The 27,060-nt window shown below is 40.1% G+C and overlaps 1 protein-coding gene across 1 annotated transcript in view; it reads right to left on the reverse strand.

Moving 5' to 3' along the window:
- Nucleotides 1-427: 427 nt before the first annotated feature.
- Nucleotides 428-27,060, reverse strand: part of LOC120723490 (transmembrane protein FAM155A-like) — a 54,807-nt gene continuing 28,174 nt past the window's right edge. The window contains exons 2-3 of the mRNA XM_040014964.1: nt 8,233-8,404; nt 428-3,920 (exon numbers count right to left, since the gene is read on the reverse strand). Of these exons, the coding sequence (XP_039870898.1) occupies nt 3,622-3,920; nt 8,233-8,404 (471 nt within the window). The 3' untranslated portion in view covers nt 428-3,621. The remainder of the gene's footprint in view (nt 3,921-8,232; nt 8,405-27,060) is intronic.

Genomic DNA, 27,060 nt, shown 5'->3' on the forward strand with positions numbered 1-27,060 from the left:
TTTTTGTCAGTATTTGCTCACGGGTGGTTCAAATCCCTATTTCTGCTGCCTAATAGGCGAGTTCAAACTAATCTTAATCCCTGCATGATCCATCCTCATGTAAATGTGTACTTTACTAGCAGCAGCCATGCAAAAAAAAAAAAAAAAAAAAAAAGGAAAAAAGAAAAAAAAAACAGAAAAAAAAATCACACGGATCAGCCCTTGAAAACTCCTCACACTCCTCACACGCTGACAGTAACACAGCCCTTTGCTAGTCTGTGAAAGATAGCGGTTGATCAGCTTGTCTAAGGGTGATGTAAGAGTCAACGGTTTGATAGATTGGGTGGCTGGCTAGTCACATGCACCAACTCTGTGATACTGACAAGCTGAGCCATCAGTAGTGAAGATGTCACAAAGTAGGACACTAACCCCAGCTGTTTGTTTTTTCCCTCCTATATTGCACTTTTGCCTCATTAGATTTATGCAGCAGAGGCACTCAAAGATCTCGGGGCCTCATTTATCAGAACTAAAAATGACGTTCTGTGGGATGCATGGAATGGGGCCTGCAGCACTGAGAGTTGTAGGCACGTTAGTGTTTTCTGTAGTAATTTAATAGACAACTAACTTGAAAATCAGAAAGGAGACATTTGCTCACTCGCCATATTGTTGTTGGTTAATACTGACAATGATCAATAATGCAATGTGTTTAAATGCTTTCAGCGCTTCCATTTTTTCAACATCTTTCTTGCACATTGAAGTCTGAAGAATGATGTCAGATCTAAATTACTCGGACCATCCGAGGAGCATGTGAATGTGGAGAAAAAAGATTTTAGAACCAATTGACTGAAGATTTTTGTGAACATTTAGGGGCATTTGACACTGTTGAACTTTCGTACACTTTGCTTGTCATTTTAATTTTCTGTTTTCCAGCTAGCTAGTAACATCAGTGCCATTCTCCTTGATTTTAGCTAGTTATTAAGACGGTTGCCATCCCCAGTCGTCTGGTGAAGTGAACACTGACTTGTTATAAAAACGGTAATCTTTTGTCCCACAATGGGTGTCGCAATAACCATGAACTGTTTACACCAATATTTCACAAGTAAACATTGGTATTGTACGGTGGCCCTGCAACTTAAGAAAACAGCATAACAGAAAAATTATGTGTCAGGAATTTACTTTTTATCTTTAAATTACACATTTGTGCTTTGTGTAGGGTGTGGCGCAGGACCCACATGCATGTGAAGTCATTGAGAGGCTGCCGTGGAAAGTTACTAGACTGCATAGCAACAGGGAGATAGGAAGGAGTTTTCCTTTACAGGAAGAAGACCTGTGATTGGAGCAGAGATGAAGCATGAGCCGGACACCAGACCAAATACAGGAAAGAGGGATGCCTATGGCGCCATGTGTAACTTGAACCTTCAACCATTTAATAAATTTTAAAAACTTTATCATTTGAATTTTTTTCATGTTCTCTCAAAAAAGAACACAGCAGCTGCAAAATCTCACAAAAACCAATGAAGTTAAATTAAAAAAACAATGTAAATAGAAAAAAGAGACGATAACTTCACGGAACAGTGGCGGAAGTGACAAGCTAACATTAAACAGCAAAAATGTAGCTACAGCATTATATGACTCACTATTAAAACGCTTCATCTGCATCTTTTTCTTCCTCACAACACTGATGAACCCTCAACATCTTTGAAGTGTATCTCTTTTTTAAAGTGTTATTTTTGTACTTTAGTTGTATTTTGTGTGTCTCTGCAGTGTCTCTCTATTTCCTGGTGTTCTCTCAAAAGTTGATTTGCATTTGACCACTCGAGACCACCGTAGTAGTTGTGTCCACAATGCACGTATAATATTACTGTAGCTACCCGTCATAACTGTAACTGTAAGTGCAATGGCAGAAATAATGCTACATAACAATTCTGACAGCGAAATTTCTGTTTCTATTTTTTTAATGACTTTTTAGGAGGTACTGAGATAAAACGGAACTTTTTTGGGGTCATAATTAATGACAAGTAACCCAAACATCCTGGAGAAAAGCTTGATGCCTATTAGAATAGAGCCTGCTGTTGGCCTCACAAACAACCGTGTGCAGTAAAAGTGACATCAAAACTGCCGGCGTGCGCTACACTTTGGTGTTTCAGATTGTCGTGTACTTCTTGATTTTTGTAACCTGCTGTACGAGCGGGTCGCTTCCATGATATATCAGTGGAATAGTGCTGTGATTCCGAGATTACAAAGACGGAGACTACTACAGCTGGAAACGGCGAGACTTTCTACAAAACAAAGTCTGCAATCCTTTTGATTCCAGTTTGGATTTCTTTTAATCCCACCAGCACTGATATGATTTCTTTGTTTTTCCCTGAGAGGCAACATCTGCCGCTCAGGAGAATATTACAGTGAGTCTGGCGTGCCTTGAGCATCAGTAAATGGATACAGGGCTGTGGTGATGTCACAGTTTATAATGTCCATAAGCTAAGCTTAAGTGCAGTCATGTTGTTATGTAGTCCCTCATTAAGGTTACCACTAAGGTCTTGACAAGTGTAACTGATAATTTGATAGCTTACGCTTGGCTGATAAATGAGGCCCCTGGTGTTTTGGCTTCATGCAACTGTCCTCTAGTGTCCCTGGGTTGTCCCTGCAAGTCTAAGTACTCGCCGTGCTGCCTGTCTGCAACACCAACACCACTGTATGAGGTAAACTGAACACTTTAGAAACCAGAAAACACCATTTCCCCCTGCCCAGGAGCGCTACACGGTGACTAATCTGAGCTTACTGTTCCTGCAACACCATGCAATCGTGAGCTGAGTTGTCACCACCTTTTCTTTTTTTTTGTAACCACTCCACCTCTCCTAACTTGCTTAACAACCCAACAAGCTAGAGGAGAAAGTGAGCCAGTCTCAGAGCACTTAAGGTCCTAAAATATGTAGGCATGTACTGTCATAAGGGGTTGAGGAAAGGTCCGGTCTGACAGAAACACAAGCTGAACATCAGAATACAGAATCACATACATTTTGTTTTCTGGGAAACAAGATCCACAAGTGATAGATGGAGCTGGTCCCAGCCGGCCCTCGAGCAACATCACATACAAGGTAGTAAAGAAGATCCGTCTAAGGTGATGGAGAGCAAGAAGTGGGAAACAGCTGATATGTCAAAAACATTCTGGCACCTGAAAGAAAGTGCAGCAAAAATCTAAAAGTAACGAATGAGAGTGCACACCTCATCGATGTCCATTTTTTCCTCTGACATGCTATCCGTACACACACATCGAAAACAGACGGAGGAGGGTGGAGAGAAGGGAGGGGGAAGGGGGGGGGGGGGGGGGGGGGGGGGACAATATGCTAGAAAACATTTGGATGGAATAGAAACAATGAGCAGGTTTCAAGTGGCAAGAGGTCAGTTCTTTTAGGGGTGGTGGTTCTCAAACATCTCTCTCCAGTTGATGTCCAATTCCAGCACCCTCCGCTCCAATTAAAACCTTCCCACTTCCTGTGGTTGGCGGTTCATCGGCAGCAGGCTTGTGGAGGCATTTCCAGCACATCTCACCAGCTGTGTCCCTGGCAGCCATGACAAGCCTTCGTCTTCCTCCCTGTCAACAATCGCTCTACGCAAGCTCCAGCCCTGATTAAACCCCAAGGTTCACTCCTCATTAGAAGCACTTTCCTCTGGCGAGAAAATGGCAGCCACGCCCACCAACGAAGAATTATGGGAGGCTGAAATGATAATGACAGTGTGTAGGAGGACAAGGGCCAGCAGGCAGATCTTCAGTCGCCCGCTGCACAGTCTCGGGGTGGCGGCGGAAGTGACCGAAGCCCCCACGGGCTGGCAGGAAGAAGCAGTTCTTTTTAGCGTGCCCCCTGAAGGGTTGTCCATTTTGGAGTCCCATCGGACGTCGCAGCACTCCGCCTCACTGTCTGATGGATGGTTTCCCAAGAGACCTGAGAAAGAGAAGACACTGGATGAAAAAGCTGAGGTTCCCCTGCTGTGCACTTGTATTTATAACAGGGGGTCACTGGTAGTTTGGTGTTCTCACAGCAGATATTACAGATATACCAACTGTGTTCTGTATTCCACTGTTTTTCTGCACAATCAGCTGTTCACACGCTCATATGGAAGGCCAGAAGGAACCAAACCAAAAATAAGAAATGGCTCATAAATACATAAATATGCCATTAAATGTAAAAGTGCATTCAGTGCTTTGCAAACTTTGAAACACAAGAAACTAAAGTCGTGACACCATAATTGCTTCAAGATGTGACACTAACACATTTTAACATCATTAATGTGACTTTTAAACATTTAAGCTAACCGGTGCATTCAGGTCTCACGCCGTCTTGTAGCCTGGTGAAGGAGTTCGTTTCTTTCCAAATCAAAGACAAATGAATTACGCTGATTGATTTTTCTTGGTGATAAATGAGCTGACAAAATGAACAATTTTGTTTGCTGTTATTCCAACTGTGCAAAACATATTTACGCATTTGCGGCTTATTGTAGGGCTCCTGCAATAAAAGTAATGTGCTCAGCCCAAGTTATAATGAACCAGCCAATGTAAAAGGGGGTCAAATTTGTGCATTAGGATCAGCATACCTCACTAATCCATTAATATCTGCGATTTTCCAACAGCAGCCAGTGATATCAGACAGTTCAGCTTCACCCATCAATACTAGATCTAGATAGAAGAAAAACCAACATAACAACAAGATGCGAAAAAAGGTTTTTTAGCTGAGAAGGACATGAACTGAAATTTTTATTGATTGCTCAAGGATGCAAAGAGAGTCCTCAGCATGTTTTGGTTATTTTTAGAGGCTGTAGGTAATGTTATCAGTATGTGTCAAACGTTAACAGTAATTATCTAATGCAAAGAGACAAAAAGAGTAAAGAGAGACTGTTTTCCATTTAGCCTTTTTAGCTAAATCTGATACATCTCTATGGTGGCTTTCTGTGAAGTTGCTTAATAATAATTTTAAAAAGTTGAAAAAAATAACCTTACAGGCAATAAACAGCTCACATGGAGCACAAACGACAATGATCTGTCTAACACCAGCCACCTTGTTGCTCATCTGCTGCCTCGGTAAACGGATCAAACGCACTAGACCTCAGCGTGTGGCTCTAATCACAACCAGACACGGTGACCCTCAAATGAACTCCAATTAGAGCTCACCACGGCACAGAGGGAGCGCATTGCTGCATCAGTTGATGGTTCTGGAAGTCTTAACTTGCCAGCATGTTTATAAAAAAAAAAAAGAAAGAAAGAACAAAAACACCATGGCTGCTGTGATCATCTGCACAGGGAAGCTTAAACTGCAGAGAGAGAAGCTCACTTAGTTCTAACTAAAGCAAAGCATAAGTAGAGAGCATGTGATTGATGATGAGAGCAGATTGAGGACTGATGGGGCTGCTGGATTAGACCCCTTCTCTGTGTGGACTGACACCTCACCTGACTCGTCTGTTGCACCTGTGACAAGTGAGATGATTTACCCTTTTATCATCTTTAAGAGACATTATGAAAACGATTAGGTTTGAGTTTGCTGTTGAATCTTAAATTGGTACCACTCATTTCCACCTGCAACCCTTCCAACCTGAGGTATCGACCCTTCCTACGTCGATATTCCACTAATGTAAGAGGTCATGCTGCTTTTGTTGCCATGCTGGTAGTGTAGGTAAAATATTTAAAGTGTACCACAAGTAGCTTTTTGTCACTTTGAACTGGGGGATTATCTTTTTGGATCTGCTCCCATGGTGCATTGAAAGATGCAGACTGGATTATGGTGGATTCACATAGATTTGTGCCATAATGTGAGCCCTATTTGTTGTTGCAAAGAGCACTGCCAATTTGATTTTAGCAGCTCCTGGTTGCAATGCACCAATAAGTTTATGGACGACTACACTAAATTGCCGATTCACTCACCCATCCAAATCATTTAAATCAGGTGTTCCGATCCCTTCCATGGCCATAGATGTATAAAATCAAGCACCTAGCCATGCAGACTGCTTCTACAAACATACATAAATGAATGGGTCGCTCTCAGGAGCTCAGTAAATTCTAGCGTGGTACCGTGATAGGATGTGACTGCACACCCGTAGACAGAGCAAGGTCCACAAAGACATGGATGAGTCAGTTTCGTGTAGAAGAACTTGACTGGCCTGCACAGAATCCTGACCTCAACCCGACAGGACACATTTGGAATGAAACAGAGTAGAAACTGAGCCAGGTCAACATCAGTATCTGACCTCACAAATATGCTTCTGGGAAAATGGTCAAAAATTCTTATAAACACTCCTAAACTTTATAGAAAACCTTCCCAGAATAGTTGAAGCTGGGTGACATCATATTAAACTGGGATGTCACTCAAGTTCATATGCGTTTGATGGCAGACAAGTGAGTACTTTTGGCAATATAGTGTAGCGCTGGATTAGTTCAACACTGAAGATGGCTTAGAAATTTAATAATATCTAGATTGTAGCTACGAAGGAGTTCTAGGATAATGATATGTTTGAATAGTGCAAGCCACACTAAAACTGTGAGTATCACCGCTGGGTGTTTACATTTAGCTGAGATGTTAAAGCAGTTTTTTAAAGCAAAACACGGAAGGGCAGGCAAAGAGGATTGGAAGTCACTTAATTGGCTCCAAAAGCTGAGCGCCGCAGACAGCCGTGTTGCTGAAACTGCTGACTGTTACCGACACAAATCAGGCACTAAACTAGCATGACTAACTTCCTGTTGATTCTAGAACACCTGCCCCTTTCTCTTCACAAAGTATCTCACTGTGGCTCACAGTTTGCTTACAGCAGCCATTAATATTTTTGATGGCATATTTTTAAATTTATGGCAAACTAACTTATTATAACTATTAGGAAATCTTTAATTCACTCACATTAACCTAACATGCATGTCTTTGAACTTTGGAAATCCACGGAGACTCACAGGAGGGAACACGGTCAAGCAGGACGTCAAACGTTCCTGCTCAGAGGTGAGAGTGCTAATGCCCAAATGGTATTTTTAAAAAATAGTTGGAAAGGGACACCAAAAGGGCAGGAAAAGCTTTGTAAAAACCAAAAATAATTCACATCACAGTTTTCCTCAGTAACCTTTTTTTTTTATAACAGAAACAAGGCGATAATTGAATAAAAACTAACGTACGATGAAATGCATCGACACCTTCATCAACTAATAAAAACAAGATTAAAATACTCTGGAGAGATGAGATCCAATAACAAATAATTAAGGTGTGTAGAAAGGCGGGACGAGTTTCAAAGTAATCCAATCGGAAGTCATCTTGTTGTGCAGGTCAAATACGCACATCTGATCTCCCCCCAGGACCAGGTAGAAAACGAGACAAATGTCAGCACTTTAACACTTTAACTTTCACACTTTCTATTTTATTCAGCTTCATCAACTTTGGATGTAGTCTATCTAATGATATTTAGTCAACTAAAACTAAAATAATTTCAATGCCTAAATTTTGACGACACTTAATTAAAATTTGCTGTCAAAAGGGAAACATGCCTCTGTCACAATGTTTTGAAAACTTTTTGCTATAATTTGATAAGATATGTTTTGTATAATTTTCAGTTCAATACAGGCTTTAAAAGCAAATAACTGCTTTCTGTTTTTAATTCAGTTTCATGCAGCATTCCAACTATTTTGGAATCTGGTTGTAGTTGACCCAACAGTCTCATTTAGCACTGCAGGAATTGTTTTCAGCTGTTTAACCCCAGTATACTTTCACACAGCGAAAGTTGAAAATCAAAATTTGAGGTGACTAAAAATAAAATCATGACTTCCATCCATTATAAGCATGCACAAACCTCTAAGCCTTTAGGTGTTGAAATGTTTTATGTTGTCAGTCTCATCCAGGTAACCCGTGAAGCTGACCTTTATTACAGAATAAAACAAATCTGCAGCAGATACTGAGAGAAGGACTAAATGTGTTCTTAAAACGTCCTTGCATGAGGACTGCAGTGCTCAAAAACACCACTAGATGTCATCAGAAAGCCTTTAGAACCACTTCACTGTTTTCCTGGTGAGACACCATTCAGTCAATACAGAGAAACACACACTGGATGATTTATTACTGTCTGTCCTTTTGCAAAATGCTACTCACCAGCTATTCACTAGCATAAATTAAATTAGAAGGTTTTTCTGTGAAGAGGATACAAGGCCCCATGAACACCCACGCATGCAAACACACAATCTGCACTCATCTCCAGGATACACGAAGTGGCACTAGGCAGGAAGTGGGTATTAACCTGTGCAGATGAAGCTGGGGCTGCCACCGTGGATCAGGTCGTCGTTATCGGGCAGGATGAACGGACAGCTCTGCTGGACCTCCAGGCAGTACTGGTGGCACGGCACCTTCTTCTGGCAGGACTGCTGGGTGGTGGGGAAATACTGAGCACACAGCCAGGGCTTATAGGCCGCCTGAGGAGGAGAAGGAGGAGGAGGAAGAAGAATAAGGCAAGAAAATTACATAAATAGATGCAGGTTCATGGTCCACTAGAGGATTGGAGGACGTTACTGCATTTGTCTCTGCTGGGTATTGGCCCTCCCCTTGGTTCAAATAGCTTTCTTCACAATAACAAATAAATATCTAGAGGTCCACTAAGCGTCACTTGTGTTTTTTCCACCAAAATAGAACAGCAACACTTCACACATCAATCTAACAGCCACTGGGATATTAGAGGTTACTGTTCAAAGATTAGCTAATCAAAGCTACGCCAAATACAGAGTAATCATTGGCAGGCAGGACTTTTTTTCCAATAAAGCCATTAAAGGCACTAAATATCTTAATATCCACGATGTCATCAGTGACTCATCTAGGATTAGGGGCAGGGTTTGGTTAACATCTGCCCCCCTTCTGAGGGACTTTTTGCGTGTTTGAAACAGCCAAATGGAAAATCGTTTAACAGAAGAAAAAAAACAGTCATGACAAAAATGTACGAGACTTTATTTCAAAGCAAAGGGGTGTTTTTAATCTGCTGTGGTGTGTTTGGCTGCTTGCTGCATGCCAGTGCAATCAAAACCAAATGGCACAAAATAAACTCACCACATTTCATCCTGCGTCTTCTTCCAAGTTAAATTTGCTTTAGTTCACTGTGAGGCAGGATGTAATACAAAACGCACAGACTTATGTGCATAAGGAGACAGATGGTGATATGTAATAGCCAAAGCCTCGAGCTTGAAAAGCTTAGCAAAACTAAATGAACCAAGGGCATACCACAGTCTGGATTCATTTTCATTCTTAGCCATTTCTTTGTGTGTTTTTATTGGGATTAACACAGGAGAGGGGAAAGAGCACAGACGATATCAAGCAGAGACTGAAATCAGATTTGTTTAGGACCCCACCGCCTACTGCGCCAACCCGGTGGGACCAAAGATGACTGTAAGTTCGATAAGTGCCCTCTAACACAGTCTTTAAAGGTGGACAGGCACTTTCCCCCCATCGCATCTACCTTTGTAGCTAGCTGGGATGGGGAGAACACTTGTTGAACCTTTAAGCTGAATAAACCTATGCCTCAAAAAAAAGAGTTGGCATGATGGGACACACACCGGATGCCTTTGTTTCCTTGGACTGCTTACATTGTTACATGCTTCCTATGAGCCAGCTTTCTTCACTCTACCTGGAGTTGGCAACACAATTTTTCAATTATTGTCTCACGGAAGCCACAAAGACACACAATGAAAAGCTGTGTCAGTTAAATAACAGCGGAAATGTGCTGCTATTAAGTGATGAAAGCCACTAAAAGAGTCATTAGGCTGCCTGACACATTTAAGCAATAGAGGTACAACAGCAATTTTCAAGTGATGAATCAAAGACAAAACAAACCATTACCAACAGTCATGTAATTACCAAATAGTACAATGCTAAAATCTTGCCATGAGCAAAGTTTTGCACTTACTAATGAATGGCGCAATAACGCAATCTGAGTTTTAAGGGTTCCACATTAGTATGAAGCCTTTTAAAGTTGCGAAAATGAAAATAAAAGCCCATCTTGGGCGTGGTGGAGCCTGTGATATGCTATTTTTTTTTTTTTTTTATCTTTAATGTTGCTTCACACTTCTCCCTTTCCTGGTAAACTGTCGCTCTCTTCCCCGTTCCAACCCACTTCTCAACCAATCAGCATTTGACCTATGCCCATTCTAGCTACACGATGTTGCGTTTTTGGAGGACTGCACGGGAACATGCTTGTGCATGCTGAAAACCCCGCTTTGTAGGCAAACAAAATAAAACTCTATTATGCAATATGTGAATACAATCCATCTTCTCTGAGCCAACGCTCATTTAAAATGGATTAATGCAAAGCAAAAAAACTACCCTGTGGCCAGACAAACTGGATGTTGACCATCCGGCTTGTCACTGGCACACACTTAAAAAACCTGTGTCGCTGAATGCATGGGGGGGGATTGAATGGTATATACACGTTTTAGAGGAACATATGGTCCCATCCAAATGAAATCTTTTTCAAGGGAGACCATGTCAAACTACATACTGTATCTATTACAAAAGCATGGCTTGGTAGTGGAAGAGTCCAGGTGGTGAACTGGCCTTCATGCATTTCAGGCCATTTACCTATTGAAAACATTGGAGCATCATGAGACAAAAACCATGACAAAGAAGACTCAGGACTGCTGCAGCAGCTTTAATGCTGTTAAAAGAAGAGGCGATACTACACAGTGTTAAACATGGGTCTGCCCCAACTTCTCTGAAGTGTGTTTCTGGCATCATATATTTTTCTTCAAATTGTACATTTTGTCAGTTAATAAGATTTGCAAATCACTGCATTCTTCTTTTATTTCTATTTTAATCATTTTTTAAAATGTGGTTTTATATTTTTAGCACTAAAACTATTCTTTATTGTTAACCTTAAAACTGTCAGTTACCGTGTAGATGCTCACCAGTATCAATACAATCTAATAATATGGCAGTGTTATATATTGATTTTTGCGCCATCATCTTTTGAATTTACGAAATGATTTTTAATCTAGAATTGATCCCTTGATACATGTGATAATGTAAGCCTGTGCCTGTCTCTTTAAGGCCTTCCCCCTCCTCCATTATGATTGGCCAGTTTCCAGAAGCATCCACCTTCAGACTTTAATAAATAACAAAGTAGCAAACTTTAGCTTTTTGTCTTCTTTTTTCAAAAATTAAACTTACTTAAACTCAATTTAATCATGAAAATGAATCTGATTTTAAATATTTAAGTGAAAAACTAAGTAAACAACTTTAACAATTTAGGCAAACTAAATAAATACAAAACTGTTCAAAAGTAAACAAACGTGATGGGGCCTTTAAATAATAGATGTGAATAAAATCAAAAATTTTGTATGTGTAATGATAGTCATAAACCTCCGAAATGAAACAAACAAAACTAACAAAAAAATCCAAAGGGAAAGACAAAACGGTGCAGGCACAGTTAATTATCCCTCCGTGTTATTTAACCACACAGAGACATCCATGCTTTGGAGGCGGGGCTGTCATTGTGGTTCGACTCCTCGTGGTTTTAGATGTTTGTTTAAATTGCACCCAGGTAAATCTTCACCTCTAGCACTGGCCTCCCACATGTGCGTCTCATTTCCTATTTATGCCAATATACAAAGATAACAAACAGTGCACAGGCAATTATATTAATTATAATAATCTGATTAGGATGATGGGAATCATAATGATGAGAACAATGTGCTTTGTAAAATCTAATATATTCCAGACACGTATGACTTCATGTTCACTCTACATGCATCTGCAACATACTGTACTGTTGGGCTTATTTCCAGGAAATACACTCATCCGTCAAAGCAAAAGGAGAGGGGAAAAAAAGTCAATGCTGTTTGGGATTTAGAGGGAAAATCTGTCTCTGTTTAAATCCAAGCTCACACTTGCAAAAACAACAACAAACTGCTGTGGACTATAGTGACTACACCTCTTTGTTTGTTGGAGGGTAATTTAGATAGACCACACCAACAGTGTAATTCCCATGATTCTCTGTTTTTGGTAAAAGCGTTGTTACAGTGAAGTGGCTCAACAGCTCAACGTACAGAGGAAAAAACAAGCTCAGGGCCAAGATAAAAATCAGACAGATCAATGAATGGGGGTTTATCTTTCAAGAGTTTGTTGGAGTGTGACGTGTTAAATCCGTGACCGAGGATTTTCACTGTGCCGGCTTCTTGTCTGCGCATATGCTGCTGTTTAATTTGCGATCATTTTATATAAATTCTCACCGCCGTGAGATAATCCGTCTAGGGATACCGCGGCTATCAAAAGAGAGCCAAAACAATACGATCGCAGTGAGACAGGAAATCTGGGTCCTCCTGAAGATGTATGCTGGCAGTTGCCAAGGTAACGGCTTTTTCTGCTTTTCATTAGAGCTCAATGGGTACTGCCCCACTCTCTGTCGGTTTGTCTGTTTGTGTGCACATGTTCAAGCGTGCAAGCAGGTCTGTGTGTGTCTGCGTGTGTGTGTGTAAATGTGTGCGTGCGTATGCTCAGCGTGAAAAGGGAAACGTACAAGAGCAAATTGAGTTAGTCAGGAAGCAGGCCTGGAGTCTGATTTGATCAGTCTAATGTGTGATCAGTGTGAATGGGAACCTGGCACTCAAAAAGCCTCTGTCGCCATGCAGCTTAGTCTGCTTCGTACAATTTACTGAAGCCCAGAGACACAGACAGGAAAGACACCAAGCTGGCAACTGCTTCCACCAGGGCTTTACTCCCTGCAGCTGATTTCAGCAAAAGCCCATCTATTTGCACAAAGAGCTTCAGTCCTGTTTAGATGCCACACCTGACAACACATCATGTGTCGGTTAGTCGCCGTGTTTTGGGTATTAACTCTAGAAATTTAAGTAATTTTCTCCCAAGCCAATTATTTAAAGCTGAAGAATAAATAAGAATAAAAATCCCATTTAAGTGCTAATGTTCTGCCAGATAAGTGTCAGCAGTGATGACTATTATATGAGACAGGTTGAGGTTTAATGCTAGAACAACCAATGGTTGTTTACAGTATGCAGTGCATTAATTGTTTTTAAACTTCACAACTTGTTAACTATTACACAAGACACTTAACTTCTATAGCACTGACTACTGTGGGTTTGGTCTTTTGCTGTTTAAAAAAGTAAGGCCACCTGTTCATTTTCATGGTGCACATTCACTTGGGAAAAGCTAGTTAGCTTTTCTTTCTTTCTTTAAGGTTGACTTAGGTGGTAGAACGGGCAGTCTAAAAATAGGATTTTAGGATTTTTTTAAGGTCTTTTCATACCTGTGGTGTTTAGTCCATTGCAATCAAGCTCGGTGCGGTTTGTTTGTGCAGGTGTGAATACAGTAATCGCTGAAATGCGGACCAAAAGAACCACACCGCGACCACCTCCTCCAAAGAGTCTTGGTGCAGTTGTTTTCGTTGATTTCAACTCCAGAGCGGTTTGTTTATGGTGTGAATGTGATCTGACCTTGATCCAAACTTACTACGAGGTCTACCTTACAAGTGTGAGCTAAAAAAAAAAAAAAAAAAAGAGAGGTCTCGTAACCACATATGCTTTGTATTCTGGGATGCGGCAAGTTATGATAAAAGTGCAAGGGTCAGTATGGGTAAGCACTAGCTGTGAAATGAACATAAATTCTCAACACATTTTGGTTCACTTGGACTTGACTTGGATTTTTCTCTGTGCTAAAACAAACCAAACCACAGGAAAAAGCTACAAATTCATCAACTTATTCGGACCAGAGGAAACAAACTATATTTGGGAAAACGTCCTTACTGTTACGGTCTGGCTAGGGCAGACCGTATGTTGCAGGGAAGGACTCAAGCGCAGACCGAAATGAGGTATGAATAACAAAACAAGCCGTTTATTAAGGCAAAAAACGAGGGTACAAAATAATAAGGAATCGATGAAAACTAAACAATGACCTAAACTGGGTGAACTAAAACGAAACATACAAAACTCTAAACATAACGAACTGACAGGGATACCTGGAGCCGAGACATGGCTGAGCAGTACAACAGACAAATACAACGGACCAGTACAATGGACGACCTGACAAAGAATGACTGAGAACACACAGACTAAATGGACACAGGAGGATAATGAGGGAAGTGGCAACACCTGGGGAAACAGCTGGCACACATGAACATAATGACGTCACAGTGGGAGAGTAAAACTGAACACGATGAACACAGAAACGCCAGACCTCTTCACAATAAAACAGGAAACAGAGTGAGATATAGACATGACAACCTGAACTTGACAACATAAGCCACAGACATGAAATAGACAGACTTGACACTGACCAAAGGCTACTAAATGATAATCATAATCACAACAGTATCAAATCATAAATCATAATATAGAAAAAACACCAAGATAACTGAAACATCAAGTACCAGAGAAACATAAAGGAAAATCCATGATGCAAAAGTACCAAAACATAATGAACTCAAAATACTGGGTCCAACGGACCCAGAACCGTGACACTTACAGTCTATGTATCGAAGTGTCCTTGGGAAGGATACTGAACCCCGAACTGTTCCAGATCCATCAATCAGTGTTATTGAGAGCATGAATGCTAGATCAAAGCGCCTAGGTACAGATAAAAGCATTACATGAATCTGTGTGATTGGGTAAATGAGACTCAATGCATAAGTACTATTTTATCTACTATTTCTGGGTAAAGGCTCCTAATTGCAAAGTACGAATCAACTATTGTTAGGGGTCACACGGGTCTAGAGAGCAGCCATCGACCATCTGGCAACCATCAGTCACTGAAAAGCTGGCATGTCTGCAGCCACTTGCCAACTGCTCTCGAAGTTGTAGTGAAACTTGAAAAACTGTAATGCAGGGAATAGAAAACACAGACAATGGACAGCAGGATGATGAAGAAGTGTTCCTGTCTGTTACTGACTAACCAGCTTTTTACAACCTAACAATGACAGAACTTCATTGTGGAGTCCTGACCTCACAACCATCAAGACTGTAGATGTGTTAAAGGCATTTAACCCTTTAAGACCTACCATAGAACCAAGTCCGCCAGAGCTTATATTATATTTTTACATGCTGTGGAGCCATTTTTGGGAGCATTTCAAGTTGCTATACATCAATACAACCATTATAGCCCAGATTCTAATAATATGTATTCATTAAGTGCATAGTAATTACATAAATTGCAAAATGCAATAAACTACAAAAAAATTGAAAATCGTTTTTGCTTTTTTAACATATATTTGTAGTTAGAGAAATTTAAGAGGCTTATCCCTCAAAACTGTAAATACAAAAAAGTTGCACAAAATAGTTTCCCACCACAGGAAATTTATTTTGAGTGTCTTCATAGTTTTATTTTTGAAATACACCAATTTTTATACACTGCAGGAAAAACGAAAATAAATATTATACTGCAAATTTGCAAAAAAGCAGCATATGCATCAAAATAAACTATTTCCAGCAGTGCAATATGAGTCCTAAGCATCCTAGAAACGACACAGAAAGTCATAAAGTCAAAGATAACTTTTAAAAAGACCAGTATAGGCCCTGAGGCCCTGATGGTAAAAAAGACTACATTTCCGCGAAAATGACGTCACTTCCGGTTTCGGGCAGGTAATGGCGGAAATGCAAAAGTTCGCGCTGACGTCTATTCCAACGTAGGAAGTGTTATGAACAGCTGATCGGATCGGCAAAGCGTGTTTCTGGAATATTATGTTTTTGTTCCTGCAAGCGCTTTTTATGCAGTTTTTGCAAAGCTTTATGTGGAAGGAAACCGTGACCTAGGACAAGCTGATGGCATAAGATGTAAGTACAACTCCTCCGGTTTCATGTGCAAAAAAAATTTTTGCGCTAGCTTACGTGGTTGCAGTGCTACCGGGATTTAAAAATAGTTACGCAAAACAGAGCGTGCCCGCTCCGATCGGCTCTAAAGGGTTAATAGCCGAGGAGCTAACTGTCGTAATGCAGGGATGCATTTATTACTGAATAATTACAAACAACTGGCATCTACAATCACAACTAACAAACACAAGCCTAATGGCCCGAGCTTGGTTCTACCGTAGGTTTCTTCCTTAAAAGGGAGTTCTTCCTTCCCACTGTTGCCAAAGCACTTGCTCATAGGGGTCATCTGATAGTTGGTGTTTTCACTGTTTTCTCAGCCTTATTGTAAAGTCTTCACCTTACAATATAAAGTGCCTTGATGTAACTATTGCTGCGATTTGGCACTATATAAATAAAATCAAATTGAATTGAATGGAATTCAAAGCCAAGGGAGAATATAATGTGTATTTTAATTGTAAACTCAATTTGATTTTAATGATTTTAGTTCTAATGCTTTTGTTTGCCACATGAAATAATTGGCAGGTTGGAAAAAAGTGCATCTGATGCCTTCAGGGGAGGTTTTCTGCCTGTGTGCTGTCATGTAGCATCAATCAATCGGATAGCAAAAAACACACTCAAATCAAACAGCGGAGCAACTGTGTCTCTGCAGGGAATGCGTGTGGGGGGGTGGTCACTGGTTTTGCAGCCAGCAGGTAGCGTTACAACTGTGCTGTATATTGAAAGATAAAGATTAACGGAGCTATTCTGGTGCTACATGCTGCAAAAGTTAGCAGCCAGAAAGGAAAAAAGTCACATTTACGATGTAATAAAAAAGACCCTACAAATAACTTCTCTCTGCTTGGCTAAAAGGGGATCCACTCCTCAGCTCAAATGGATATCACACACTCCTGGTGACTTCTGTATTGTAAAAAAGGTCAGTTTTTGGTCATTCCACTAAAACCAAGAGCTGTTCACAAGAAGCGGCTCTCAGGTTGACAGCTCCTGTAAATCTGACATGCAAAGCAGCTCATCCTCCATTCTGCTTTCCCGGGCTGCCGGGCTTCCCCTCACCATTCCCATTTGCATGCCTGTCATCTAACACAGAGAGGACTGTGGGAGAGCTTGTCTGCAGACAAGAGGAGCTGCTGAATTGCAGACACATGTAATTGTTTGCTCGGTACTCATTTGGTAGCATAGCACAAAAATCAACAATATATATACACGTTCAACATCAAACTAGCACTCATAAAAAACCCCACTGTGCCTTTATTTTCTACTTTCAAGTGCAGACCAAAAAGAGGAAAAAAATGGGGAAGATGACTGCCCAAAGATACTTTGTGGAGCTACATTATGATGATCTAAAGAAATAAATGGCTGTATTTTTATTTTTTTTTCCCCTTTCTCACTGTCCCTCTCCCCTTCTGTTTTTCTTTTCCTTCCTCTTTCTTTCTCCCTTTCCTATCCCTCACTCATGTCTGTCCCGTCTGTAACAACTGAAAATAAAATAAAATAAATAATAAAAACAAAGGTCGATCAAATGGACCAATACAGCAATGACACGATGATCCATTTGGCAAAATAAATCCATTGGGTATCCTTGTTGGTCCTCAGACAACAATTCTGACGGCTAAAGAACCAATGGGACAGGCAAAAATAAATAAATAAATAAATAAATGGCTGTACGTATTCTTTGTCAAATATAGAAGACACTAAATTCTGCTTCTTTATGATGAAAAAAAATCTGACTATTAGGGAACTAAATTGTTGTCATGTTTATCCATTGCTATTGTTAATTTCTTTATCCTTAATTAGTAATTTCAATTAGGCCGTGGGATAAGTTGTTGTCAGAGAAACTTGTTGCAAACAAACATATTATGTAAGATGTCCAAAACCTTAGCACGTAACCATAACCAATAATAATCTAACATTATTATTTAATATTGAAGTACGCAGACACTGTGACAGTGGTGTTGACATCACAGACATAGTCAGACAGTGACCAACACAGCTATTATGGTGTGCAAATTTAAAAAATTCATTCAAGAATTATTGATGTATTTTTTTATTATTTATAATTTGTTTATTATGTATTATTATACAATACTATTAACGTGAAGAAAGTGTAAAAAAATTCCAGGTACTGGTAATAGTTCAAACATGAAAGGTAGCTAACATTTAGCGTCCCCTCCCTGTGTCCTAGCTTTTATGCTAATGCTAAGCTAATCTAGCTTCATATTTAATTTAGAGACATGAAATAAATTGTGTTAATATTGTTAAATTCAGAAAAATTAAAGCTAGATTCCCCCCTTTTTCTGTTTCATATGCTAACATAGTCTAACTTCACATTTATCTTAGAAAGATGAAGAATATTGTTTTAATTTTGTTAAAAGAAGCCAAGCTAGCCCACTTCAGCTCCAGCTGTGATGCTAAACTAAGCTAAATTACTATTTATGTTACAGAATTGACTTAAACTGTTAATTTTCTTCTTTCCAAAAAAAAGAACAAAAAAGCAAGAGAGCTGCTTTTTAGATTTTATGATAAGCTAATGTAGCTTTACATTTGAAAAGAGTAAATAATCTATTTATTTTGTTCCTGAGCAGCAGCCTGTTACAGCAGCTCCCATATGCACTGCTGTTTTTCAACTACTCTAATTCATTCTTAATAACTAATAACTTATTTACCAATTTACTAAAGAACTGACCAAATACCGGATGTCTTATATCATGTTTTATCCCATACCCTTTAGTTCTTGTTAAGAGTCAAGCTAGCCCCTTCTCCTGTTTCAGGTTTTTATGCTATACTACTATGTGTATATATGTGGAGATATTATGTGTTAATTTTTTTATCTTTTCAACTCTTGTTGAAGTGAATGAGTGTGTTTTCTAAAATGGGGCTCATAAAACAGTAAAATGGCTGCTTTTGAGTAGGAAGCTTCAAACATTACTCATTAAGTGTGCATATTTTTTTTATTAGCCTTAATATAATACTAAACACAGGCCATGAAATGATGTCTTGAGCCACAACGAGTGTATCCCCAAGTTCTGGCTCATAAATGAAGTGCCACGTTAACTGTACTCATATTGGCTTAAAGCTCCCGGGTATGTAAAAAACTTTAACTCAACATGCTGTGAAGTATCAACACTCTGTTTCTTTCCCAGCAGGACGGTGTTGTCACACATACACACACACACACGCGCGCACACACACGCGGCGGCTATAAAGTGGAATGACAGAGACGGCTATAAAAAGCATATGAGTCAGCAGCAGAGTGAGATCCCAGTTAGAAGCTGAATGACACAGATCATTACCACTCACACAAATCATGGCTGCGTTAGAACAGGAAGGGGCTCTTACACTACCTGTGCTATTTTCTGCTGTGTTTCGCGGTTTGACAAGGCTTTTTTTAAGTACCGTACAGTACCCAGTGTGCAAAATAGGGCTAGATTCACGATACTGAAGAGCTCACATTTGAAGTGGAAATCAACAAGCGAATATGATCTGTTTCATTCAGGAAAAAGAATTGTATAAACCACACAGAGCAGGACATAAAAAAAGACACCATCAATACTGGCAAAATTTTGTTGATAGGACTTTGATCATTCAAAGCTTAAATCTCAGCGGTCGCCTTGGGTCAATGATGCAACACTTGGATAATCCAGCAGGACAGGCAAACACACGGTTGCCTGTTTTCCTGCATTGACGTGTGCACTTATTGCATCCCATCCTCTGGTGATGTAACACATCCAGGCAGAGCTTCTGTGTGTGACACTGAGGCAGGGCGCTCTCACCAAATTAGATGGTTTGCAATTTCAGTGCGACCCTTGTTCCTACCTTGACCGTGTCAGCCTCTACCGACAAGCGCTCACTTGGGAAAAATCGAGTGAACAAAGAAAAAAAAAATTTTTAACCACATAAAGACTAAACACTTACCTCCATTACTTTTCAATAACAATATGCTAGCAGTTAATGTCATAGAGGAGAAATTAAGCCCAAGACACCATCACACCAAGATGACAGCAAGTAAGGACTTAAAAAAGAATAAAAGCATAAAAATAAATATACAGCAATTCACAGATATATTAAAGAACCTTAATTTCCTAATTTCCTAATGAGACTTTCAGAGGACATCATCACTGTTAGGACTGTGTTGATTATTGTAACTATTCAACGTGCGTCTTTCAGTCTTCTTTAGCCTGACTTCAACTGGTCCAGAAGGCAGTTGGAGCATCTAGGCTGCCAATAAGAACCAGCAGACATCTGCATATCTCCCCGATTCTTGCTTCCCTTCATTACCTTCGAGTGAAATTCAGAATTAAAATTCTATTAACTTACATAGATACATGGCTCTGCTTATATAGCAGAAATACTAATAACTTGTAACAGCAGCCAGCCTCTCCAATCATCAGGTCTCCTAACATTCCTACATCCTTATTTTAAAACCAGAGGTGATCTCGTTTTTATAAAGCCTTCTCAGCCTATGTGATCAGCTGGACCCAAGCAGTATGTTGATTGTGTCTGTATTTAATGTGTGGCTTCTATAACTGTGAGAAACTTTACTACTGTGTGTTTTAAAAAGTGCTATACAAAAAAAAGTTATTACTAGTATTTCAGACGGGTCTAGGTCACATATATTTCTTAGACCCTGTGTCAGGTCTTTGCTGAATTATGTCAAGATATGCCAAATTTTCAGCTAATAGCTCTTTGGCAATCACCTCGGTGTTGCAAAAATACTATTTTATGCCTGTCAAACTATGTTACCATTGACATTTTTGGTGGATTGAACCAAAGAAACGGAAACAAATTCTGTGTTTCTGTTACAGGCTGCCCATAACAAAGTCCCTAAAGATATCATTTACAATTGTCTGTTATGTGAAGGGACAACACTGGTTCATCCGTCTAGTTAGGGGCCTTTTTCACACAGGAATTATTCATAGGTCAGTGTTAAGTGGCTTAACAAAGACAAAAAAAACCCCCAAAACATTCTTCTAACAATGAGCAGGTACAAGAACTAGATTGAAAATGAGTGAAAAGCTTGGAAAGACCTTCAGAAAGGCTGGAGACTTAATGCTCAAGTCCACTGAAAAAGTGTAAGAATAAGAAAGGCTGGCTCCTTGAAAGTAAAATATAAGGAAATGAAGGTTGGCTCACAACATTTGCTCAGTACTGTCTATTTTTATACAATCATTTAAACTGTTCAACAAATAAAACATTTAAAAAAAATCTACGAAAAATGAGATTTTAATCTATTTTATTATTTTTGAAATGTCAACATTTGCCAGTAAAGCAGCTCTGATAAACCTCTGAACTGAAACCGAGTGTAAATGCTGACAAATTGTCGGTTTTCCAGTTTCTCAGAAGTAAACAAGCCCAAAAGAACAATGTTTAAAGGTGAAAACATTATGCTTTAAAGATCAATCATATTGACAGGCTTCTAGAAATCTTGACCCTTTTAGCTGGAAAGCCTCTCTAGAGGACACAGCTTTATGAGACGTCTGACCCATTAGGCTTGACTGACACGAACGGGAAGATTTTTACAATCCGACTCAACGCTATCTGCTCCTGCTTTGCACCCAATGCTGCAAGATTGGATCCACTTATCAGGACGTAGATGCAAACATAGCATCATTTCCCTGAACCGTGTTTTGTTCGTCATTTCTGAGAAAACATGATCATGAATGTGCATGGCGGGATTTGTTTTCAGCCTGGCTCCATTTACAAAGCAGGCAGGTCTAACAATTGGCATTCAGCCCATGTAAAAATGCTATCTGCTGTGAAAAACAAACCTAATTTCTTTAGGCACGAGGTTGTTTCCCAGGTTTGGTTTTCACGGTGAGTAGATTAAGCCGTGCTCTGGTCGCAGAATCCCTCTTGGCTTGGAGCCAGCTCTGCAGCTCTCCTCTCCCAAGTTTTAAAGAAATCATTTTCAGCTGGATCAGAGAACAGCGAGGCTGCTGAATAGGTCAGTGTGGCTCTGCTTTCTTCATCGATGCAGACCCTGCTGACTGCAGGTGGCTTGACATAAGCCTGGGACATATCGACTGAACCATCCAACCCCCGAGATGGCGCTCCATGATAAACACAGTGGGATAAATGCTGAGTAGGGACCTTGTCGCTGTGACACACAGGAACCACAAAACTGAGCTTGGCTACATCACTCTTATCAGCAATGAAACATGACGTCTAAAACACCTGGTTGTTTATGTGTACGCTAACATGAGGATGAAAGAACTGGAGTCCAGGTAAGTACTAACATGACAGGACTCTAGAAAAAGACAAGGTTCAAAGGTGGGAATACTGGAAAGAAACAAAGGGACAGACAGATCATTAAATATCCAGACAGCTAATACAAGTTGGCAACATTAATCTCTGGATTCCATCCATTTCTACACACTGAGTTTTTGAGGTCTGCAGAAAATAAATTCAAGGTGACTGACGTCATCACAGATGATCGCTTTTCAAGGTAGAAAGTGTAAACGGTGATCATCACATCCAAGTGTTGGGAATAATGACAGAGAGGGAATGAGAAGGAAGGGCCAGTGTGCGAGAGGAGAGCAATCAGCATATAGATGTTAAAACTGTAATCTGAACACAGTCAGGAAAAAAAGTATTACTCCTTTAGGGGTAAATTGCTTATTTTTGACCCTTGTAGTTTCTTTTTTCTACAACAAAGCAACAAAACTAGATTTTTTTAAGAAAAGGTGTAAAGTTGGTTCATTTCTGTTTTTATTACCTATCACATGTCTGTAAGAAGATTCTAGCCTCTGCCTAGTAAACCCCTAAAATCTAAGAAAAATCAGAAACAGTGCAAATATGTACCTTTTACTGTTCGCAAGAAAAAAGAAAACAAAGAAAGAAAAAGAAAACAAAATAAAGATTCATCATAGAATAAATTTCTCACAGTCTGTCGTCACTCTGCCCACTTTTTATGGCTCGATTAAGACAGAGTACAGATTTAGACTAAACGCTAGCATGTTCACAAAGTTGTTGATGTTGATGATCAGTTAGTGTGGTTTGCTGCCCTTTGCGCTATATTGAGATGCAACAATTCCAATTTACTTTGCATTTCCAATTTATTAAATCCAGTTTTTAAGATCACCAATTTTAATTTTGTCTAACTTTCTAAGAATTTCAACTAACAGCACAAACAAGTGTTGTATTGTTGATATGTAATTACATTTCTACATAGGTAAACTTTAATAACAGGTAAATGTACCAACTTACTCCAGTCAACAACCAACCCACTGGTATATCTTGAGTCTCCAGAGCTAATTTTTCCTGTTTTTCACTACTGAACGTTAAGACGCCATTTAATATCACAGTGAATTATGGACACACCTCGTTAACCAAGCTAGCAAGCCGCAGATAAAGTTAACTTTAAAAACAAAAAGCTTACTAGGCTAACATTAACTTTTAACTCCCTGCTATTAGCCAAAAGACATGTATTTTTGAATTAAAAAACACAACAACCTGTAACTATATAAATGCTTGTCTATTACACACACACACACACACACACACACTATAGTTACATAATATATAATATAATGTGATTAGTTTATGTGTGATTAGTTTATCAGATGAACAGCTTTTTTGCTGTTATCATGCTATTGTCCTTTCCTCTTCTAAGAAAATTCTGGCACAACTTCACCTGCTTCCAAGGTGCATGGAGAGGATGAAAGAATTCACAAAGCGGGGGGGGGGAGGGGGGGGGGGGTTCATAGCACTCCTTCTTATGCATTTCATGCATGTGTTATTTTCAGACAAATGGGGGTTATGTTACCCCCCCCTCTCATCAGTAATGATCTAGTCCGGTATTCACTTGGGCGTATCTTAGCCAATTAACCAATACCTACCTATTATATGTCAGCTGACCTATCTATGAAGTTTTGACTGGTTAATTTGAATTTTTTTTCTGTTTCCTGTCTTGTATTTAAGCAATTTTTACAATGTTTTACTATGACCCTGATGAAGGCCACAAGCCGAAAGGCGTTGGTCAATTATTAAAGTTGTTCATCTTTCCTCTTCTAAGACATTTAATAATTAAAAAAAAACTTTGTAACTAGAACATGAATACCAAAAGCCATGCTAAGAGCTCTTCGATGTAGTATGTAGACATGGTGATGTGTTGCACTAAAAGCTAATGCTAGTAGAGCAGCATCCTCGCAGTATTATTACAGGATTATTACAGAGACAAGATCTTTTGGTTATTTTCAAGCCTCTTAAGAGTAGAAGACATTGTTATGAATGCATTATAAAGTTAAGTGTGTGTTAACTGTGTTACTGTTCTAATCTCCCAGAGACCTCAGAGAAAAGTGAAGACATACACGTCTCTTAAGTAACTAGAAATCAGATAACTGATGCAAAGCGTTGTAGGCATAGAATTTATAAGGAAAAATGAAAGAATCCACCTGCTGGTCAAAAAATAAGATGATCTTCATAAAGTTAAAAATGAGTGCTTACAGACCTCTGGTATAGCACACACAGAAATGTCACTAAAGGTATGCACTGTATGTGTGTTTATTAGTGTATATAACAACTAAGTGGAAGTTAAACGTCCAAGAGGCCTCCCGTTCCGCCCACACCAGGAGCCTGACACAAGCTCCTGCGTTCATACACCCCCTCCTCCTGCCATCTCTGCAGCCTTGAGAGCTAACTGCGAAAGAAATTTGTTAATATCTCTGGGACATATTACAGTAGCAGTCGAGTGTGAAAGAGCATCTATTAGAAATGAGACAAAGCTGAGGAGCGCGATTTCCCATTTAACATCTATTGTTCTAACAGAGCTGAACACTGCTGAAGAGGTGGGAGAGGGTCTCCACAGCAGTGTGCAGCTCCTCGAAACGCACCAAAGTGGCTCTCAACTCAGGTGGCCACTTAGCAGTTTAGATGAGGGGAGGATTTGGAGGGGAGGTCACGTGGGAACGGCACCGGGACTGTGGGTGTACCAGGTGCCTCTGATAATGGCTTGACATTCTCTCTATTCGTGCTAAATGGAGCAGCTCTCTTAGATAGAGGTGCATGATCTGCACTGATCTATCGCCAGACAAGGATGCTCAAACTGGAGCAGTCTGCAAAATCCTACAATACTTTGAAAAATAAAGTTTGAAACTCCCTTGCTAATGATATGGTTAGGATTACAGCTAAATGAGAAATAATATTGAAAAATTAGAAATATGATCAAATGTATTGCTTTAAGTTTTTTGTATGCAAATTTAAATGGATGCAACTTGTTTCAACATCAAGGAGGAAGCCCGAGTTGGGTTTATGTTGCAGTGCTATTCGTTTGTCTTTAGTGCCTTTCTAATATTCATTAATGAGCATGATGTAGCGGTTAACATATTTCACCCTACATGTGAAAGATTCCTGGTTTGTGGGAGGAGACACAAACCCAGCCCCAACAGGTAAACATGTAAACATGTTTACACGTAGACAGGCAGGTAGTTATTTAGGTGGTTAACAATGGTGCAGCTTTCTTAAAGAAATTTTTAGGGGGAAAATCCCAAAGGGGTAAAAAAAAAAAAGTGCTTTGTACAGTCCAGATCAAAAGTTTAAAAGGTGAAAAATGGCAAAAAATCATATTTTGCATGGTTGGATCTTAACAAATGGTAAATGGCCTGCATTTGTATAGCGCTTTTTCTAGTCCCTAAGGACCCTAAAGCGCTTCACACTACATTCAGTCATTCACACACACATTCACACACTGGCGATGGCAAGCTATATTGTAGCCACAGCTGCCCTGGGGAGTGCGGACAGAGGCGAGGCCGCCAGACACTGGTGCCACCGGGCCCTCTGACCACCACCAGTAGGCAAACACGGGGTTAGTATCTTGCCCAAGGATATTTGGCATGCAGCCAGGAGGCAGCCTGGGATCAAACCACCGACCTTCTGATTAGTGGCTGACCTGCTCTGCCACCTGAGCTACAGCCACCCCAAGGTTCCACGTAGAGCTTCGACATGCAACAAGAAGAAATGGGAGTGAGACAAAACATTTTTTGGAGCATGCAACTTATTGAAAACAGCGCTTAAACTGATACAGGCTGTTTTACAGCTGATCAAAAGTTTAGGATCTCATGCCTTTAAAAGGCCAAGTCTGTGCAAAAATGTGGATTCATTGTCATTTTCTGTCAGGTAGTCACACTGACCTTGTGATGGCAAAGTCAAAACAACTTTCCCTGAATGTGATCGGGTTGTTGAGCTGCATAAGCAGGGTTTCTCGCAGCACGCCATCACTGCTGAGGTGGGACGCAGAAAAACAATCATTTGGAATTTCTTAAATGATCCTGAGTGTTATGGAAAAAAAAGTCAAGTGGAAGACCCAAGAAATGTCACCAGCACTGAGCTGGAGGATCCAATTGGCTGTCTGTCGAGACACTGGACGATCCTCGACCCAAATGAAGGCTGTTACTGGTGCCGACCGCAGCCCTGTAACCATCAGACGGCATCTGAGACTGAAGGTCTTCAAAGGCCTCGTCTGCTTGAGCGCCACAGAACTGACCGCTTGGACTTTGAACATGGGATATTGAAAGGTGGAAGAAAATTTTATTCTCAGATGAGAAAAAAACGTAACCTTGATGGTCCTGATGGTTTCCAACGTTACTGGCATAACAAGCAGATTCCACCTGAGATGTTTTCTACACGCCACAGTGGAGGGGGCGCCATAATGGTCTGGGGTGCTTTTTCCTTCAGTGGAACGATGGAGCTTCAGGAGGTGCAGGGGCGTCAAACGGCCACTGGCTGTGTCCAGATGTTGCTGACAACGTCCCTCATGACTGAGGGCCCTCATCTGTGTGGTAACGACTGGGTTTTTCCAACAGGACAGCACTGCAGTACACAATGCCCGCAGGACAAAGGACTTCTTCCAGGAGAATAACATCACACTTCTGGACCATCCTGTGTCTTCCCCTGATCTAAATTCAACTGAGGACCCTTTGGGATGGATGGCAAGGGACGTTTACAAAAATGGACAACAGTTCTGGACAGTAGATGCCCTTCATGCGGCCGGCTGTTCCCGCTCACCTCATGGAAATATCAAGCAACGAATTTTTGAAGTGATCAACAATAACAGTGGAGCTACTCAATACTGAGAAACAAAAAAATGTTTTGTCTCACTCCCATTTCTTCTTGTTGCACGTTAAAGTTCTACTTGGAACCTTGTTAAGATCCAATCATGCAAAATATGATTTGTTGCCATTTTTCAAGTGCTCTTAAACTTTTGATCTGGACTGTATCCAGCTATAGCTATTTCCCTTTGATAATCAGAATCAGAATCAGAATACTTTATTGATCCCTGGGGG

Source organism: Simochromis diagramma, unplaced genomic scaffold, assembly GCF_900408965.1.
Source record: "Simochromis diagramma unplaced genomic scaffold, fSimDia1.1 OVJJ01000680.1, whole genome shotgun sequence".
NCBI classification, from domain to species: domain Eukaryota; kingdom Metazoa; phylum Chordata; class Actinopteri; order Cichliformes; family Cichlidae; genus Simochromis; species Simochromis diagramma.